Here is a 21,688-nt window from a genome sequence, read left to right on the forward strand (position 1 = left end):
ATGAAAAAATAAGGACCAAGAAGGAAAATACAACTAAGGAGAAGGATAAAAAGAAGAAAAAAATAAGGAAAATTAAGAAGAATAACAGAGGAAAAGAAGAGGACAAAAAAACTAATAAAAGGAAAAAGAAATACAAAGAAAAATAACGAAATAAAGTACAAAAATAAAAGAAAAATAAAAGAACAAGATGAAGAAGAAAGAAGATGAATAAAAAATAAAGGAAAATAAAAAGAAGCAAAAGAAGAAAAAAAAAGAAAAGTAAGCGGGAGAAAAATATACAAGAAAAAGAAACAAGAAAAGAAAATTAAGACAAAAAAAGTGGGAACGAGACAAAAGAGAAAAATATAAAAGAAAACTAAGAAGAATAAAAAAGAAAAATAACAAGAAAAAGGAGACCGAAAAAGAAAAATAACAATAACAAGAAGGTAAACACGAATGGAAAGAATAAGAAGCAGAGGAAGAAAAAGAAGAAAAAAAATAAAAAGGACAATAAATAATAAGTAAATAAAGAATAAAATCATAAAAAATGGATACCAAAACAAATGTAAAATGAGAAAAATAAAAAGAAAGTGAGGGGAAGTATATTTTATTTTGTTCTTTTCTTGTATGGTGAAAAAAAAAACCTCAAATAGAAAAATATTTCATCAGCAAAACTTAGCTTGACAAACCCTCCCAAAAAATCCCGCATTCGAGTTTTTTTTTGTGAACAAATGAAAAAATGTCAAACATCAATTCTAGGCCCACATTTTCGAATCGGAGCGAGGGGAAAAAGCCGGTTGCCATGACACTTGAACCGGGAGTGGGCGGGGTCAGAAAAGCAATTACGAAGCAACCCGCCCTCCACCCCGGCAACAATGCGGCTGTCTTCATACCTATTCTTCTCTCCTTTTCTCCATTTTCTCGTCTTAATTGAAATTGTCCTCTCTTATTTATTTACCGTATTTTTTCCAAAATAAGGCAGACAAGATTATAAGGGAAAGGATGGTTTTTGTCATATTATTTTCATATAGTGTATGTCACAAAAGTGAGCACGCCCCTCACAATTCTGCAGAAATTTCATTATCATGTTTAATAGAACATCACTGAAGACAAGCATGGTGTTGGGAATGCCATGGTTTGGGTCTGTATAAGTTCAATTGGAGTTGTGGAGTTGCATCTCATTGAGGAAAATATGAACTCAAACATGTACTGTAAAATACTGGAGCAAGGAATAATCCCTTCCCGCCAGAAACTGAATCTCAGGGAAATATTCCAGCCTGACAATAACCCCAAATACATCTCCAAGATTACCAAGGGGCTAAGAGTTAAATTGGTGGATTGGCTGAACATGACTCCAGATCCAAACCCAATAGAACATATTTGAGGCATCCTCAAACAGAAGGTCATGTTGTAATAGAGGAGTGGAAGAGCATTCCAGTGGCAATTTGTGAGGCTCTGATAAATTCCATGGCCAGGAGGATCAAGGTGGTTCAGCAAAATCATATTGGGCACAAAAATGTTGAACTTCAGGAACTTTTACTTCGGAGTTCACTCACTTTTCTTACCAGGGGTTTAGCTACGTTGTTTGAGGGGGAAATTAATTAGCTTTATAAGCTTTACACAGACTACCTTTCATTGTGTCAAAGTACTGTTTCTTCAGTGATGTTCAATTTATTTATGCAAAAAATAAATTGACCCCTGAACCTAATTCCGAGTTCTGGCGGAATTTTGTCCCACTCTCGTTTGGAAAATTCTTTCAAATCTGCTATATCGGTGAGTTTTCTAGCAAGATTTTGGACCGTGGCATGTCAATGTTGTTCTTGAGATCTTGTAGCCTACTTCCCTTAGTCTAAGAGATTCAATTGAAGTGATTTATTGATTTAACATGGTGTTGGGAATGCCATGGTTTGGGGCTGCATAGGTTCAACTGGAGTTGCATTTCATTGAGGAAAACAACTGGAGTTGTAGGTGGGTTGTAGATGTGTGATATTAAAATGAGTTTGATGATCTGAAACCTTTGTGAGCGGTAGATGTGCAGAAAAACTCATAATTAAGGAAGTGGGCAAACAGATTTTCACAGTGCTGTATTTACTTAAAACATTTCGCTGATAAAGATCCCAGAGCATTGTTTTACAACAGGAATTGAACCCGGGTCACGGCAGTGAGAGTGCTGAAACCTAACTACTAAACCACTCTTTTGATAAAAAAGCTATATGAAAACACATTTGATTTTATAATATTATTCCACTATTTTCATGGTGCCAGAAACAAATGTTAATGGACAAAAGAGAAAGTCTGATTTGGTATGCCATCTTCCCCCAGAGGGTGCCAAATCGGTTTGGAACTGGTCACATTTTTGTCCAATCCCTTATTATAACGTCATTTTGGACAGCACACAGTGTCGGGTCATTGTGATTTATCCTGGCATTGCTACATCCGATTTGTTTTTAGTTTCCTGTTTCTGGTTTGTACATTTTAGTTGTTTTTGTTTGTTACTTTCTTCCATTTTCGGTTCACTCTACGTTTCAGGTTGGGCTAGTCTCAGGTTTAATTTTGTTTGGACTTTGAATTGTTTTGTGACCCAATCTTTGTTTTTTTTACTGTGTTCCTGGTTTTGTCATAACATACTCATTATTTTGAACCCACGTTCCTCAGTTCACACCCGGGAAAAAATGAAGTCGTCATGAATAATGAATAAATCAGAAAAAACACGTCTAAGAAAGCAACTCATTGGTGTATCTGATGATGAATTGGACTCAGGATGACTTTGTTTTCTCCATTCTCCACTAGTATTGGTAACTCTGATTTTGTTTTGTTTTTCTGGTTTTTAGTTGGGACATTTTGTTAGTAGTTTAGTGCCCACTATTTTGTTTGTTACTTTGTTCCTCGCATCTCCATTTCCGGCTGGGTGTTTGTAGTTTGGATCATGTCAGGTTTGGTTTTGTATGGACGATGCATTGTTCGGTAAACCCTCCTCCGTTTGTTACTTTGTACCTCTTTTTGAGCTCCCGTACGTCAGTTCCCGCTTTCCCACTTGGGTCCACCCTACGCAGTCTAACAGTTACTCACCATAGTTAAATTAGTTAACTCTGTGATGTATAACACAAGTAGAGGATGAAAAAAATGTTTTTTTTTCTACCTGGTTGAAGTTATCCAAAGCCTTGTGCAAGTTTGCATGCATGCCGGTGGGCGGTTCATTCGTGATCTTGATGGCGTTTTCCAGGATTCCTTGCGGGATGACGTGAGCCTCGGGGACAGAGGACGGCTCAGCGCTAACAAATACTCGGAAGTCAGTGTGGCTAGCGACACTTTCCCGCTCCAAGATTGTTTCCAGGGTTCCCAGCCAGCGAGCCACCAGATGGATATTCTAAGAAACAAACAAAAAGTGAAATAAATACAGTAGATCTCCAGCATATGACAGACATCCGTTCTCAGATAGGGATCGCTAAAGGAAATTGTCATAAAGCAGGGGATAAAACCGATGCTTATCACTTGAGCTGGTGCAGTGGAGTAGCAGGTGTATGGGGGGCAGAGGCAGCAATGGCATATAATATTTTTTTAATTTATTGTTAAATTTCAATTTGCAAGGAGATTCATGCCCTTAGAGAAGGTCCTTACTTAAATTGCATCCTTATTATTTATTTATTTTTCTAAATAGTCCAATTTTGTCATGATTGCCGATTGAGCACAGCTGCAGCGGCGTAATTGGCGCCAACAGCCCAGACAGCTAATTGGCTGCCACTCCCTTTTCAAACCCCCGGCTTCCAAGAAGCCGTCAGATTGTTACGCGAACTGTTGCCTTCAGCTCAGTAGGCCTTTTCGTCCGACTCCGTTCCTGTGCTGCTTTTTTCTGCCTGATCTTTGTTGCCAACCTTTTTCCGGACCTGACTACGCCCCGTTCTGCCTGCCTGTTACCTGACCTGTTTTGCCTCGTTACCTGCCTGCCTCCTGCTACCGACCTCACTTACGAACTCGACACCGCCTTTGACCTCCAGCCCCGGCCAACGACTTGCTATTCCTGTCCGTCTCCGATCCACCACTACTTCCGCGTTCCCGCCGCCTGCTACCCGTGTTCGTCGATCAAAACGAGCGCTATTGGGTCCTGTCTCCGTTCCTGGTCTGTGACAAATTTGTTGTTTTACATAATGTTCACCAATAGCAGACAGACATTTTAGAGTTGTTACTCAGCGATAACACTGAACATTTTAATCGATGATTGGTTGCCACACTGTGCCTTCAGAATTTTTGGTGAAAATCGAATGCTTCGTTTCCAAAGCCAATTGTGTTTTTGTTTCTCCCTTTAGCATTATGATAGCCTTGAGACCCATAGCTAATTCATACAGAACTAAAAATACAGTAATATATTGCCGACTTGTCTTTAAAAGTACACAGAATTCTGATCTGAACAAAAAGACGGAAAGGCATTATGGGAAGTAGTTTAGCACTAGCATATTGGCATCTTACTGATGACGTGATGCAAACCAATAGTAGGACAGCATTTATTTTACGTTGAGCAGACAGGCATCATACACTATACTGCAATTTAGCATTGTTGCATGCCTTAAATTCCATAGGTAATTAACATAGTTAACACATGAAGTATTGTGTCGCACTAACTTCCAAAGTCTTTAGGAAACAAACGAAATTCTGAACTGAGTGAAGAGACAGAAAGGCATTGTGGGAGGTTTTTCAGCCAAGAGCATATGAGCATCTAAATCTGTTGCAATCAGGCAAGGGTAGTGACTTGTGGGTCTTCTTCATCTTTCTTAACCGTGTGATTTATTTCCATGGTTGTCATGCTTTTGCTTCTCCCTTTAGCACCACTACAGGCCTTGGACCCATAGTAAATGAAATCAGTATGAAAAAAAACCCACTAAGGTAGTAGAGCACTAACTCCCAAAGACTTTAGAAAAGAAGATTCTGAACTGATTGAAGCGATAGAAAGGCATTGTGGGAGGTAGTTCCATCCATAACACGTGAGCATCTCAATCTGTTGCATGCAACCAAGCAAGGTAATGACTTGTATGTCTTCTTCATCTTTCTTTATAATTGCGCAATTCGTTTCCATGGTAGCCATGCTTTTGCCTCTTCATTTAGCATGGTTGCAAGCCTTGAAACCCATATCTAATTAACACAGTTAACACATAAAGTATTGTATCACACCAACTCCCAAAGTCTATAGAAAACCCACAATATCCATAACTGAGCAAAGAGCCAGAAAGGCATTGTGGGAGGTAGTTTACCCCATAGCATATAAGCATCTCAATCTGTTGCATGCAATAAAGCAAGAGTAGTGACTTGTGTGTCTTCTTCTTTCTTTATAAATGCGCAATTCGTTTCCATGGTTGTCATGATTTTGCTTCTCCCTTTAGCACCACTACAAGCCTTGGACCCATATTAAATGAAATCAGTATGAAAACAAATACTAGTGGAGATATAAATTATTGTATCACACTAACTCCCAAAGTCTTTGGAAAAAAACACACACGATTCTTAAACGAGCAAAGAGCCAGAAAGGCATTGTGGGAGGTAGTTAAGCCCATAGCATATACGCATCTCAATTTGTTGAATGCAATAAAGCAAGGGTAGTGACTGGTGTGTCTTCTTCTTTATGAATGCGCAATTCGTTTCCATGGTTGTCATGCTTTTGCTTCTCCCTTTAGCATCATAGTAAATACATTCAGGGTTTGGACACACTAATTATAAGTGGTTGTAGATGTCAAATAGTGGGGAAAATGAGGTAAAGAGGGGCCCCAAAAAGAGAAAATGCCGTAAGGCGGGGTCACTGTATCCAGGGGTCCACTATACCCACCATATTTTAGCGAGGTTATTGGTTTCAAAAAGGACAACACTGAAATTCACTCCGACTTTGAAGTGGCACCAAATTAAACGCTACACAGCCCTCGAAAGCAATTTCTGAGATGCTGACATTAAGAGAACGTTCTCGCTCGAGACTTGGGCTTGACTTTTCTTTTTTTTTTTCTCTTTTTTTTTTTCAACATCTCATCCAGCGAGCTGGCTTGTACCATCACGCAAGCTCGGATGAGCTCAATTTTCCATCTCAACCGTCTTGACACTTACAGGACATCCTGTGAATGATAAGCAGTCAGCCGTGCCCCCACCCCCCTTCTTCTCAAGCCACCTCCCTCCGCATTTCACCATGCAGCACTGCCCATTCCCTAAATCTAATTACGGCACTAATAACTCCAGTCATTAATTCATAAGCCTCTTTACTTTCTCATTTCCATTTGCTCTCCGTATTTAATCTTCCCTGCGATGGCTGAAGTTAGCCTTTTTTCCGAGCCAGGGGACAGGACGGGACGGGATGTCGGCCTGTCGGAAATTTTGGGGAGGGGGTGAAAAAGTGCGAGAGAAAACTTATGAAGAGGAGGGCGGCGGAGGGTGCTTGTCAGGGTTCAAATTTATATGCAACCAGTGAATGTTGTGCTCTTGGCTGAACAACCTCCCACAATGCCTTTTCAAGTCACTGAGGACCTTGCTTTACAATATGCTTCACACTCACCCATTCACACAACGATAGCGGTGCCAACCATGCAAGGCTCCCACCTGCTTAAACAGGGCATTAGGGATTCAGTGTCTTACCCACAGAGACACAGGGTTGGGTAGGGTTACTTTAACCGGATTACTTTCAATTACTTTTGGATTACTCCAATACCAAATAGGCCAATAAAAGAGAAACGAAACTAAATATGAATAAAATGACTAAATTTTGTGCAGGCTTGGGGAGTAACGGAATACATGGAACGGCAAAAATGATGTTGGCAAGCTGTTTGGATTTATTTTCATTCTGTTTCCGTCGCATTTTATGTTCGTTTTGCCGGAGATCAAAGAGATCAAAGCCAGGAGAGAAAGCTTACCACGTGTTGTGAGTCATCATTTTATTCATATTTAGTTTCTTTTGTCTTGGTATTGGAGTAATCCAAAAGTAATTGAAAGTAATCCAGTTAAAGTAACCGTACCCAACCCTGCGGACACACATAACACAGAGGAGCCGGGAATTGAACCTGCAACCTACTGATCTCAAGATGAGCGCTTTATCTCCTGAGCTACTGAAATTGCCCAGTTTTAGACATTTTTCAGGACCGTTGCCTTTTTTCAATGACGTTCCATGCAAATGTAAGATTCATCCATACCAGTAGAGGGCAGCAGATAACTTTTTCAGATACTAGTGATATGCTCACGAGCTACCACAGTAAAAATAACGTTTTATTACTGATTAAACGCATTGACGTAAAAAAAAACAACAACAACAAAAAAACAATAAAATACAATAAAACAAAAAAATGCTTATGTTACATTAAAATAAGCAAGTGTTTCGGTGATGATGTGGTAAGCAGGAACTACGTTCCCAGTTTTAAAAGAAGTGTTAGGGGAAGCAGTAAGATAAACTAGGGGAAAGGGGAAGAAATGGGATTGGTCTTCAGTCTCACATTATAATATAGGATTTGGTCAAACCTATTTAATATAATACTGCTTATTTCTCAAGAAAACAGATGGAAGGAATGTTGAAGTATACTTCTTGAAGTGAATTTTTTAGCTGTGCCTTTTTTCTCCCCCCCCTAATTTGTTATGTCGCATGTCTTTGGATCACATGACCATTCAATATTGTGATTTTAAAGCCAAACATATAAGGTATTTATGACTCCCCCTAAAAAACATAGAACAAGAATAAGGCTGTGTTCTGCATTCGCTTGTCATCGTTCCTCGTGGATTAAAGGAAAATCCAGCACCTTGTCACGGTTGCCATGGCGCCCAATTGGCCCCGCCGTGTGGCACCAGCTTCTATCACGGTTGCCATGGCACCCAATTGGCCCCACCCGTGGGTGCCAGCTGAAGCACAATGAGGGATTGGCTCCCTGTCAGTATTTAAACACTGTTCTATTAGTCGCCTTTTGTCAGTCCGTCTGCAAATATCCGTTTTTACACGGCAAGCCCTTTTTCCTGCCTATCCTGTGTTTTTGGCTCTTGTTTTTGTCCCGCTACGATCTGTTTGATCTCGACCACGGCTACTCTCCTCTCCTGGTTTTCAACTTTTCCCGTTCCCAACCCCGCCATCGCTCGCCACGGAGGTCCCACTTCCGCGGCCGAGAAACCTACTCCCCAATAAAACTGTGAGTAACGTTACGCGAGTGGGTCCTGTTTCCTGTTCAGGTCTTGACGCACCTAACGTTGACGCCGATAAATGAAGAGAGGTGTAAGATTTGTGATTGATTAACTTCCACTGCTGTTCAACTCAGTTGTATGGATTGAGGACTTGATTTGTGGGCGCAAAAGTCGAAATATTGTAAATAAGTTGTAAATATTGAAAAAAGTACCTACTGTCAAACTTCGTGTTTTACTCCTGTTATGTATTAAACCACCGTAAATTCCGGACTATAAGCCGCTACTTTTTTCCCAAACTTTCAACCCTGCGGCTTATTCAGTGATGCGGCCGATTTAAGTAATTTTTCTGACGGCCGCCAGCGGCGCTCGAGTACAAAAGGTAAGATTTAGACCAGTGGAATATATGCGCCGAGGAAGACTGCAACTTCTTGGCTTGTGCACAAATTAAATTAGCGTAAACATACCCTCATTATGCAAAATGCAAAAAAAAAAGGCACATGACGCAGCTTTCAAGCTAAAAGCAATCGAGCAGTCCGATAAAGAAGGAAACAGAGCTACTGCACGTAAACTTTACCAGACCCGTTTACTGTGTTGGGAGCGTGTTGCTAGCGTGTTTTGGAATAAGGGAGCGTGGGACGTATGACAAAGTTTCTTTCCGACACTGAGGAGGACGACTTTGACGGCTTCAGTTCTAAGGAGGAAGATGAGGACGGTTTACCGTGATTTTTACAAGTACGGTATGTTTTTTTAACAGACCCGTTTACTGTGTTGCGAGCGCGTTGCTACCATTAACTGCCCTGTCAGGCACCGTTTAGGATGAAAGTTATATTATTATTATTAAAGCTTTGAAAACTCTCTCGGTGTACCGTCTTTCTTTGTAAATATGTGTAACCATGTATAATATGTATTTGCAACTGTATATTTTTGTAATGTATTTATTTTAGAGACTTATTCTGATATGTTTTGCACGGGCGAATCAAAAAGAAGGGGCGAAAAAAAACGGGGGCTGACGGGAAGTGGGGTAAAGGTTTGTGGACGCGGCGGACAATAGTGGATATATATATTTCCCACCCTTACCTTTGGAAATATACACTTTTTCCCTTGGATTACTTTCAACGGGACCCGGACTCTGCAGGTCTGCATCAAACCTTAAGTACCTGAATCATTTTCCATTCATTTTGCCGGCTGTGATTTTTGGACTGTGTACTTTAATGAAGGACATTCAGTTTCAATCACGGGACTTAAAGTCAGGTTTGGGTTAATTTTGTGTTTGTGTTACATTTTTCAATGTGGGCGCATGCGGCTTATATACAGGTGCAGCTTATATAAATACAAAATCGGTTTTCCTCTTAAAATGTGGTGGGTGTGGCTTATAATCAGGTGCGCTCTATAGTCCGGAATTTACGGTAATAATGTTGTCAACTACTACTTTTTCTCGAGTAAATGTTTTGAGAAGTCACCACGGAGAATTGTGTGCATATTTGTATGCTCGCCATTATTCTCTTAAGCATTAAGATATTAGAGGGGGTGGGCTGGGGGGGTCGTTTCTGGTCCGCACCAGTTCCAAGCCAGCCGACAAGCACCGCGGGAAAGCGCCGCCAAAACCTTTGAGACCATCCATATTTAAACCCGCAGTGTTTAAAACGTAGGAAAAAGCAGTGACTCGTAATCCGGGATTTACGGTAAATGATTGCTGACCCCCCTGCTCCAGAGAATAATGAACGCCGGCACAAATTAGAAGTCTAAATCCAAGCGCTTTTTCATCAGGCCGGAGTTGTGGAGTCCATTCCTCTAGACCGCTTAAATATCGGGCGATAAAGACGTCGGTGGAAAGGGTGAGCGAGGAGGGGGTCCTTGCCATTTGTAACGCTAATGAAAGCATTCATCCTGCGGCAACAAGGGGTGGACAAACTGGATTTAACCCTTCTCCTATGTTGGGTTTGCCACTGTCCAGTTTTTTGTTTTTTAAATGCACGCAAAAAATAAATACAATAATTTATTGCATTAAGGCTTCTTGACTTTGACACGAAAGTCTATTTTAACAAAATAAAAATACAAAATCACTACATTATAGAACGGTCTGATTGATCTTTAGAATTTTCTATTGTTAGCGTGGGTCTCGACCAAGCTTTAAAAATAGATGATAAAACAATAGCTAAAGCCAAAACTGATATCGTTGGCTCTTTTGGCAGTTTAACACATACTTGGATACATATGCAATATCTTCCACACTTTTTACTCTAAGTTTGTATTTATTTGGTTTTGGAACGAATAATAGATCTTGGTCCTTCCTGCCGGTTTTCCACTACTGACCTGATGTAATTTTAATCTTATATATGTATTTTATTCATATTTCCACATCGATTTTTTTTCAATTATGTTGAAACAAAAATCACATCAAAAATTCAACAGAATAGAATAAAAAAAACGATGACAGGCTTGTAAGAGACCTTTCTCTAAAACGGCTCCTTCAATTTATTTTATAATATTGTTTGAATCCCTATATATACAGTAATTTACAATTCCTGAGAATCCTTACTCTCTAACAAGAGGGCAAAGAAGGAATCATTCCAGGCGAAGTGTGAAAAGCATGCTTTCCCGTGAGACTCCTTCCAGTAAAAGTGTAATTGCTGAAAAAAATGTTTTTTTAGACATGTTTTTGAAGTAAAAAGTATAAATTGACCCAAACACTATAGATGTTTTAGGTATTATTATTAAAATAAAAAAGAATAAATGTAATTTAGCTGATGTGGTGTAGTACCCCTAAGTAATGGACGACTAAGGTAATGGGTCTTTCGAGGTTAACAAGATAACCAAAAGACGAGAAAAAAATGGATGCTGTTGTCAAGAACCGGAACAGGAGAAGGACCCAGATGCGTGACGTTTCTCACACAAGCTTTATTTTATAAAAAACGGGGCAGTCATGCACGTTAACCCAAACGCCAGTGATTCGGCGAACGTTGGGCGGAAGACGTAAGGCTGCAGTCTGGCGTGGAATGAAAGGAAGCCAGAGGCTGACGAGATCGATACCAATTGCACGAGCAGATATCGGACAGATGGGGTCGATACCGGACAGGATGGGACAGAGAGGATTGATATCAGGCACTGGAGACTGGAATCCGATAACAAGCAGGACGAGATAGACGGAAACAATACCAGACAACGGACAAACTAGATGGGTACGCTACCAGTAACTGGATATCGATAACAAACAGAACAAAATAGCCGGGACAAAACTGGAGATCGATACTAAACAGGACAAAATAGATGGGACCGATACCGGACAGGAAACACAAGCAGGAAACCGGACAGATTCAAAACCCATGTCTTGCGGGTGCAGAGGTTCGTTGACGGACTCACAAAGTGTGAGTGAGAACACTGAGCTTAGATAGGAGGGAGGCCAATCAGTCAACGAGCCAATTGGGCGCCATGAGCAACCGTGACAGCTGTATTAGTGAGATGCTCATTATACCGAAACTCAACGGCCACCAAATGATTAAGTTGCTGTATCTGAGTCAGATCTGGATTATTCTCCTGCCACTGGTAACCTTGAATACCAGTATGATCAGTTTTATATGGGAAAGCAAGCCCCTACCCCAAAAAATGGTCTGTAGAGGGATGGGTGCCACCAGGCTGTACTTCCCCAAGGCACACCACAGGAAATGGTCTCCCTACGACACTGTAATAGGTAACTTAGGTAATAGGTCTTTCGAGGTTAACAAGGTAACCAAGGGATGGGAAACACATGGATGCTGTATTAGTGAGATGCACATTATACCGAAACTCAACGGCCACCAGGCTGTACTTCCCCAAGGCACACCACAGGGAATGGTCTCCCTACGACACTGTAATAGGTAACTTAGGTAATAAGTCTTTTGAGGTTAACAAGGTAACCAAGGGATGGGAAACACAAGGATGCTGTATTAGTGAGATGCACATTATACCGAAACTCAACGACCACCAGGCTGTACTTCCAAGGCACACCACAGGGAATGGTCTCCCTACGACACTGTAATAGGTAACTCAGGTAGTAAGTCTTTTGAGGTTAACAAGGTAACCAAGGGATGGGAAACACATGGATGCTGTATTAGTGAGATGCACATTATACCGAAACTCAACGGCCACCAGGGTGTACTTCCCCAAGGCACACCACAGGAAATGGTCCCCTTACAACACTGATGGATCTGTGAACTGTGATCATTGTTTTTAGTGTGTTTTACAGCTGAATTAAAACACAGGTCACCACTGACCCTCTATCTGTAGATGTGTTACCTGAAATCTAAAATAAAATGAGTGTACACAAGGGGTGTGTTGACTTACGCTCTTCGTCGAGCATCTAAACGATTTACATTAAAAACGATATTTAAATCCCAGCGGTGGACGCAGATGGCGAGGCGTTTGCTGCGTTCAATATCAAATGCCGCTAGCAAAAAAGGAACAGCTGAGCCCGCCGGCGGGGGGTCACGGCCCGAAGGTTCCGGTTCAGGACAGGAGAACAGATGATGACGGGATCGGTGCCGAAACTGTCAGGATGATTGGCGGATCGTTCTAAATTCAATTACCGCAACAGGTTGCCTAACGTTTCTGCTTCAAATCGCTTTAGAATCAAACGCACCCAAGAGCGGTATCAGTACTACGTTTCCATAATTTTGCGTGCTAGAGTCATCAACGTACTGGTGGTATTGGTGTGTTTAAACGATAGCGGTGACTAATTCAAGTCTTGCTCCGATAAAAAAAATAAAATAAAAAAACAAGTAATATCAATATTCTGTATCAAAGAGTCAGAATGGAATGTACTCAAGAGTGGTATCAGTACTACTTTTTTCCTAATTTGCCAAGTCATGTTTATTTGTGACATCCTTAATCACAAGGAGTCTTAAAGGGCTGCACAGACCATAGATTATTGCAAATTACAGACTATTATGACACCATCCCCTGATCTAAAACGACATGACGGCCAGGAAAAACTCAAAAACCTCAGGATGAGTCAAGTCATGTACATTTGTGATGCCCTTAATCACAAGAAGTCTTAAAGGGCTGCACAGACCACAGATAATTGCAAACTGCAGACTATTACGACACCATACCCTGATCTAAAGCCGACATGAGGGCAAGATAAAACTCAAAAACCTCAGGATGAGTCAAGTCATGTATATTGGTTTTGCCCTTAATCACAAAGAGTCTTAAAGGGCTGCACAGACCACCGATTATTGCAAACTACAGACCATTATGACACCATCCCCTAATCTAAAAGCTACATGAGGGCAAGGAAAAACTCAAAAAACTCAGGATGAGTCAAGTCATGTATATTTGTTGAGCCCTTAATCACAAGGAGTCTCATACGGCTGCACAAACCACAGATTATTGCAAACTACAGACTATTATGACACCATCCCCTGATCTAAAACTGACATGAGGGGCGAAAAAAAACTCAAAAACCTCAGGATGAGTCAAGTCATGTATATTTGTTATGCCCTTAATCACAAAGAGTCTTAAAGGGCTGCACAGACCACAGATTATTGCAAACTACAGACTAATATGACACCATCCCCTGATCTAAAACTTACACGAGGGCAAGGAAAAACTCAAAAACCTCAGGATGAGTCAAGTCATGTATATTTAATATGCCCTTAATCACAAGGAGTCTTAAAGGACTGCACAGACCATAGATTATTGTAAACTACAGACTATTATGACATCATCCCCCTGATCTAAAACCTACATGAGGGCAAGGAAAAACTCAAAACCTCAACATGAGGTAAATGAAGAAACCTATTACACCATCCCCTGATCTAAAACCTACATGAGGGCAAGGAAAAACTCAAAAACCCCAGCAAGAGGAAAATGAAGAAGGGACTGCACATGTGGTAATCCCCCCCCTCCAGGATGACCATGCTGCAATTGATGATGCGGTTGCGGTTTCCCTTTGACCTATACAACGCCTCAAAAAAGGTGTAAGAAAACTTGCTTTAAAATGTCATAGAGAGACTACTGCTAAGATTGTCTGATTCAAGACTTGTATTACGGTGGTCTCCAGAATACAGTGACTTGCGAAACTATTTGGCCCCCTCGAACTTTGTGACCTTTTGCCACATTTCAGACTTCAAACAAAGATATAAAATTAATTTATTGTGAAGCATCAACAATAAGCGGGACACAATCATGAATTATTAAATATTTTAAACTTTTATAACAAATAAGAAACGGAAAAGTGGGTGTGCAAAATTATTCAGCTCCATTGAGTTAATACTTTCTAGCGCCACTTTTTGCTGGTATTACACCTGCAAGGCGCTTGGAGTATGTCTCTATCAGCTTTTTCTCTATCAGACCTGCCTGGTGTGTTCCTCTTTCTTCATGATGCTCTCTGCGCTTTAAACAGACCTCTGAGACTATCACAGTGCAGGTGCATTAATACAGAGACTTGATTACACACAGGTGGATTCCATTTATTATTGTTAGTCATTTAGATAAACTTTGAATCATTCAGAGATCCTCACTGAACTTCTGGACGGAGTTTGCTGCACTGAAAGTAAAGGGGCTAAATATTTTTGCACACCCACTTTTTGGGTTTTTATTTGTTAAAAAAAAAAAAAAAAAAAGCACAGGTGTCAAACAGGCGGCCCGCGGGCCAGATCAGGCCCGCTAAGGGATTGAATCCGGCCCGCGAGACAACACTCAGAGAGGCGCAAGAGAAAAACGAGCTGCAGGTTGAAATATGTCGACTTGATTTTGCCAAAAAACGGTGCCTCGAACAAAGACACTGCACTTGTATTTATTTCTCTCTCGATCTTTTCCACACCTTTTCTCCCACTCTCTGTCTCCCTTTTTTTCTTCCTTTGTTGGTCTTTGTCTCTTTCTCTCTCTGTGTCTTTTTAACTTACTTTGCTCTAGCTTCCTCTTTTCCTTTTCTCTTTCCCTCTTCCTACCCTTCGCGCTTTCTTTTCTCTTTTCTCTCCATCTGTCTTTCTATTTCTCTTTGGATTTCTTTCTTCCTCTCCCTTTCTTTACCCCCTCTCTCTCTCGACTTTTTATCTTTTGTTTCTCATGCTCTCTCCCTCTCTCCCTTTTTTTCTTTCTTTGTCCCTCCCTCTCTCATTTTCCCTCCCTCTTTCTCTTATTTTTTAATCTCTTTTTCTTTCTCTTTAATCTACTAGTCCAGCCCCGGACAGAATGTTTGTTCTATCGTGTGGCCCCCGAGTTAAAATGAGTTTGACACACCTGCAATAAGGTGTGTTCCACTACCTGATTGTTTCCCACTTATTGTTGATGCTTCACAAGAAATTACAGTTTTATATACCGTACATACCGGACTATAAGCCGCTACTTTTCCCCCAAACTTTTAACCCTGCGGCTTATTCAGTGATGCAGCCAATTTATGTCATTTTTCTAACAGCCGCCAGCGGCGCTCGAGTACAAAAGGTAAGATTTAGACTGGTGGAATATATGCGCCGAGGAAGACTGCAACTTCTTGGCTTGACTAGCAGCAATAAATCTTTCACTAAAACTGGCCGCATGCGAAAGGCAACTTTTTCGCAAGTCTGCCAGTGGATCCTGACAGCGTGGGGCAGCATCAAAAAATCCACCGTCACCAACGGGTTCCTAAAAGCCGTGACAGAGAGGAGGGCAGCGACAGTGACAGCGCAAGTGAGGCTGCGGGAGCGTGGGACGACGTCTATATGACACTGTTTCTTTCCGACACAGAGGAAGACGACTTTGATGGCTTCAGTTTTAAGGAGGAAGATGAGGACGGTTTACCGTGATTTTTACAAGTACAGTATGTTTTTTTTAACAGACCCGTTTACTGTGTTGCGAGCGTGTTGCTACCCGTCACAAGCACCGTTTGGGGTGGAAGTTACATTATTATTATTAAAGCTTTGAAAACTCTCTCAGTGTACCGTCTTTTTTTGTAAATGTGTAACCATGTATACTATGTATTTGCAACTGTATATTTTTGTAATGTATTTGTATTTATTTTGGACACTTATTCTGATATGTTTTTGGGACGGGCGAATCAAAAAGAAGGGGGCGTAACAAACGCGAGCTGACGGGAAGTGGGGACCAGTAAAGGTGAGTGTTTGTGGACACGGCGGACAATAGTATATATATATATATTTTTCCCACCCTTACCTTTGGAAATATACACTTTTTTCTTTGGATTACTTTCAACGGCAACCAGACTCTGCCGGTCTGCATCAAACCGTAAGTACCAGTATCATTTTACTTTCATTTATCCAGCTGTGATTTTTGGACTGTGCACTTTAATGAAAGATATTCAGTTACAATCACGAGACTTAAAGTCGGGTCTGGGTTGATTTTGTGTTACATTTTTTTAATGTGGGCGCCTGAGGCTTATATCCAGGTGCGGCTTGTGTAAGTACAAAACGTTTTTCCTCTTGAAATGTGGTGGGTGCGGCTTATAATCAGGTGCACTCTATAGTGTGGAATTTACGGTATTTATATTTGAAGTCTGGAATGTGGCAAAAGGTCACACAGTTAAAGGGGGCCAAGTAGTTTCGCAAGCCACTGTATATAATAAAAATTCTCGAGAAGCAGTTCATCTCCAGTCTCTTAATCGACCAACATTCTCCTCACGCACTATTTTAAAAACATGCGAAGGACTGAGTGACTCAGTTAAAAATGTAGGTGTCATATTTGACCCCTCTGTCCTTTCAAACACATGTGAAGAAAATTACTAGAACCGCTTTCTTCCATCTTCGCAACATTGCTAAAATTCGTCCTATACTGTCTCAGTCGGATGCGGAGATTATAATTCACGCGTTTGTTAGCTCCCGTCTCGATTACTGTAATGCACCACTCTGCGGTCTCCCGGAGTCCAAAATCAAGAGTCTTCAGCTGGTACAAAATGCTAGAGGGTTACTTTTAACTAGGACAAAAAAGTCTGATCACATCACGCCGATTTTGGCTAACCTGCATTGGCTCCCTGTTAGCCCAAGATGTGATTTCAAGGTTCTCTTAGTATTATACAAAATAATACATGGACTTGCTCCCTCATATCTTTCAGATCTGATTTCCCCCTATGTTCCAGGCCGAAGCCTTCGTTCTGAGAGCGCCGGTCTACTGGTGATCCCAAGAGCCAAGAAGTGTTCCGCAGGTTCCAGAGCGTTCTCCATCCGGGCACCGGTGTTGTGAAATGCTTTTCCCCCTGAGATCCGATCTGCAACCTCAGTGGAAATGTTTAAATCTAAGCTTAAAACTCACTTCTACTCAACAGTAATAACCTATATTTTTTGTGGACAATATCTCTGTATTATTTGTGATTGCAACATCATTTGCTGTCTGGTAATCCTGGAAGGGGGATACCACATGTGCAGTCCCTTCCCAAGGTTTCTTCATTTTCCTCATGTTGAGGTTTTTGAGTTTTTCCTTGCCCTCGTGTTGGTTCCAGATCAGGGGATGGTGTAGTAATTATATATATGTCTGTCCCCGTGTGCCCTGCGATTGGCTGGCAACCAGCTCAGGGTGTCCCCTGCCCACTGCCCGATGATTGCTGGGATGGGCTCCAGCACCCCCGCGACCCTACTGAGGATAAGCGGTGCAGCTAATAATAATAATAATAATAATTTCCTTTGTATTGTCATTCTTTGTAACAATGTACACAGAACGAAATGTCGATACACCTGACCCGTTGTAGCGAGCCGATGCAGCCGCAGCCAACAGAGGGCGCCGCCATTTTACCAATTAGGTATGACTCGGCCGAGGCGCGAACCAATGAGATGAGATGAGATATACTGTATACAGGTATATACCACATATATCCCCCTAGTGGGAGGTGGCTAGAGTCATTTCTGACTCTTTTTGGGAGATTGATTCAGAGGAGGGGATTCCCAGCCCCCTCGCTCAACCCAACTGAGGTGTTGGGAGTCATTAGGTGACCAAACCCCCCAATTACAACCCCTAATGCTGAACGCCAAGCAGGTAGGCATCGGGTACCAATGTTTAAGTCTTAGGTATGACTCGGCCGAGGCTTGAACCACAACCTCCCAGTCTTGGGGCGGGCGCCATACCCCCAAGGCCACCGAGCTGGTTTTTAACCATTACTACTATTTTGTAGTAATAGTCTGAAAAAATAGTCTGTGTAATAACCTGTGAAGCCCTTTGAGACTCTTTGTGATTAAGGGCTATGCAAAAAAAAATGACTTGACTTGACAAGATCGGAATCCATGATCCTTCTCCAAAAACTGTTCCATATATTTCATTGAGCTCCTCCTATAATCGATGCCCAACTCATCAGAGGTAAAAATAACGCGCAGCCGATTCCATGCGGGAAGAAAAGGGCGACTGTAATAGGAGGAGACGCGAGCGCTAAGAGACGAGCGATAATGACACCCCCGACTTTCTCTTCTTTTTTTTTTAGTCCGTCTTGGCCGGCAGATCCCAGCAGGCTGATAGTTGATGATAAAGCGGACGAGTGGGTGGTTTGTTGCCAAGGGGACAATCCCCCTTTAAGCCTATTGATCTTCATTCTTATGCAAAGGTAATTAAAACCACGGCTGTCTGTGCTATCTTGTCGAGTGGGGAGTCAGGGGCAGCTCATTTATTTTATTTTTTTTACCCCTTCTTTGTCAGTCATACCTGCATGTAAATGTATACATTGTTAAAAGAAGGCGAAGTGGGATCGACCTGCGCTTTTACATCCGTCGATATTCGCCCATCCCGATCCCACTGAGGGTTCCACTTCGAATGGGAGAAAACGTGAGCCTTAGCCTACTGATAAGAGGAGAAAGGATAAGGTTTATATATTTTTTCTATATAAATAGATATAACATGGTTCACAGATCCCTAACCACCACCACCAGGGGCACCAGTTCGTGAGGTGTGTCTCGGACGAGTACAGTCTGTTGGTGCTGAAGGATTTTATACATTTGACTATAAAGGATTCTATTTGGTTGAATACAAGCAAACTCAAAAAACTCAGGATGAGTCAAGTCATGTATGTTTGTTATGCCCTTAATCACAAGGAGTCTTAAATGGCTGCACAGACCGCATATTGTTGCAAACTACAGACTATTATGACACCATCCCCTGATCTAAAACCTACATGAAGGCAAGGAAAAACTCAAAAACCTCAGCATGAGTTCGAGTCATGTATATTTGTTATGCCCCTAATCACAAAGAGTCTTAAATGGCTGCACAGAACACATATTGTTGCAAACTACAGACTATTATGACACCATCCCCTGATCTAAAACCTACATGAGGGCAAGGAAAAACTCAAAAAAACTCAGGATGAGTCTAGTCATGTATATTTGTTAAGCCCTTAATCACAAGGAGTCTCAAACGGCTGCACAAACCACAGATTATTGCAAACTACAGACTAATATGACACCATCCCCTGATCTAAAACCGACATGAAGGCAAGGAAAAACTTGAGAAGGGGTCGCACATGAGGTAACCCCCCTTTCAGGATGACCAGGCTGCAATTGATGATGCGGTTGCGGTTTCCCTTTGACCTATACAACGCCTCAAAAAGGTGTAAAAAGCCTGCTTTAAAATGTTATAGAGCAGGGGTTGTCAAACTGATTTCAACTCAGGGGCCACATAATAGAACAAACATTCTGTCGGGGGCCGGACTAGTAGATTAAAGAGAAAGAAAAAGAGAGATAAAGAAATAAGAGAAAGAGGGAGGGAAAAAGAGAGACGGTGGAACAAAGAAAGAAAAAGAGAGAGAGAGGGCGAGAGCGTGAGAAACAAAAGATACAAAGTCGTGAGAGAGGGGGGAAAAGAAAGGGAGAGAAGAAAGAAATCCAAAAAGAAATAGAAAGACAGAAGGAGAAAAAAGAGAAATGAAAGTGCAAAGGGTACGAAGAGAGAAAGAGAAAAGAGAGAAAAGGAAAAAAGTAAGTTAGAGCAAGAGGTTAAAAGACAAAGAGATAGAAAGAGACAAAGGGCAACAAAGGAAAAGAAAAAGAGAGACACAGAGAGTGAAAGAGACGGAGACAGAGTGGGAGAAAAGGGGTGGAAAAGAAAGAAAGAGAGAGAGAAAGAGAGAGAGATAAATACAAATACAGTGTCTTTGTGAGAGGCACCTTTCTTTGGCAACATCAAGTTGACATATTTCAACCTGCCGCTTGTTTTTCTCTTGCGCTTCTCTGAGTGTCGTCTCGCGGGCCGTACTCAATCCCTTAGCGGGCCTGATCTGGCCCACGGGCCGCCTGTTTGACACCTGTGTCATAGAGGGACCACTGCTAAGATTGTCTTATCGAAGACCCGTTTTGCGGTGGTCTACAGAATACAATGGATTGCGAAAGTAGTTGCCCCCCTTGAACTTGACAATAAGTGGGACACAATCATGAAGTAAACAAGTAAAAACTGAAAAAGTGGGTGTGGAAAATTATTCAGCCCCATTGAGCTAATACTTTGAAGTGCCATCTTTTGCTGCGATTACAGCCGCAAGTCTCTTGGGGTATGTCTCTATCAGTTTTGCACATCAAGAAACTGATATTTTTGCCCATTCCCCCTTGCAAAAAAGCTCAAGCTCAATGAAATTGGATGGAAAGTGTGAACACCAGTTTTCAGTTCTGTCCACAGATTCTCAATTGGATTGAGGCCTGGACTTTGACTTGGCCATTCTAACACCTTGATATGTTTTTTTATTGAACCGTTCCCTTGTTATTGTTGGAAGACAAATCTCCATCCCAGTCTCAGGTTTCAGTCTATTCGATTGAATACAAGTTACATTTATTGAGTGCAATGAAGATTTTCACCGAGTGGGTTTAAGTTCAATGAGCAGTGAAAGTTCAGGGCACCCTGGTAGGAAATATTGTTTACAGGAATGGCGGGAACGGACGTGAGGCTGATAAGATAGTCAGCACATCCGATGACGCATAAAGGCCCTGATGACGGAGGACGGCAGGCATCGTTTGAGAAACGCTCTCCGCTGTTTTGAGTTTTTCAGACATCGCGGCGAGGTGGTGGAGCTCACGTTGGGCTTCATTGAGACGCCCATGGGAGGAGCTGGCACACCAGAGGAGAAGCTAGAGAACTTGAATAGAGGGTTTCCCAGAGACTCTAACGACACCAATTCGACTCATTCGGCCGTATTCGATGGAGTTCACTTAGTTCAATTGTTAATGAAATTAAATCTGCCCCCGTGTGAAAATGTCAGCTTTTCTTGTTCATCTTTTCCTTCAAGAAAGGAGCGCGCATTGTTGGGTGAATGTAGTTGTGTTTGGTTAATGGAGTGAGATAACTAATTTGAACAATTTGGTAAACGATACATTTGAATATTTAAAACCTAACAGTGCCCATCCCTCTCCAGGCCATGTATGAGTAAGGGTTTGCTACCCCTCATGAAACAGATCATATTGGTTTCCAGGGTTACCGGTCACAGGAGGAGTAACCTGATCTGATTCAGATACAGCACTTTCATTATCCGGGTGCCAATGTTTATCTGTGTAAAGCACCATCCGACCTGGGGTTTTTCTAACTAAACTTGAGTGGCTGAGATCCCTTATCCCCAAGCCCATACTGCTGTGAGTGAGCCATTTTTGTCAGGACGTTTGCTGTTCTAGACGCCCAAAATCAAATGGATGGTTTTGGCAGTGATCCATTATCAACTATTGTT

The 21,688-nt window shown here is 41.6% G+C and overlaps 1 protein-coding gene across 1 annotated transcript in view; it reads right to left on the bottom strand.

Annotated features, from left to right (window-relative positions):
- dnah9 (dynein, axonemal, heavy chain 9) overlaps window positions 1-21,688 on the bottom strand; it is a 254,737-nt gene that overhangs the window by 32,953 nt on the left and 200,096 nt on the right. Inside the window, exon 71 of the mRNA XM_088323097.1 lies at window positions 3,119-3,346. Within this exon, the coding sequence (XP_088179223.1) occupies window positions 3,119-3,346 (228 nt within the window). The remainder of the gene's footprint in view (window positions 1-3,118; window positions 3,347-21,688) is intronic.

Source organism: Urocampus carinirostris, chromosome 19 (assembly GCF_059441175.1).
Source record: "Urocampus carinirostris isolate Australia breed hairy pipefish chromosome 19, RoL_Ucar_1.0, whole genome shotgun sequence".
In the NCBI taxonomy this organism is placed as follows: domain Eukaryota; kingdom Metazoa; phylum Chordata; class Actinopteri; order Syngnathiformes; family Syngnathidae; genus Urocampus; species Urocampus carinirostris.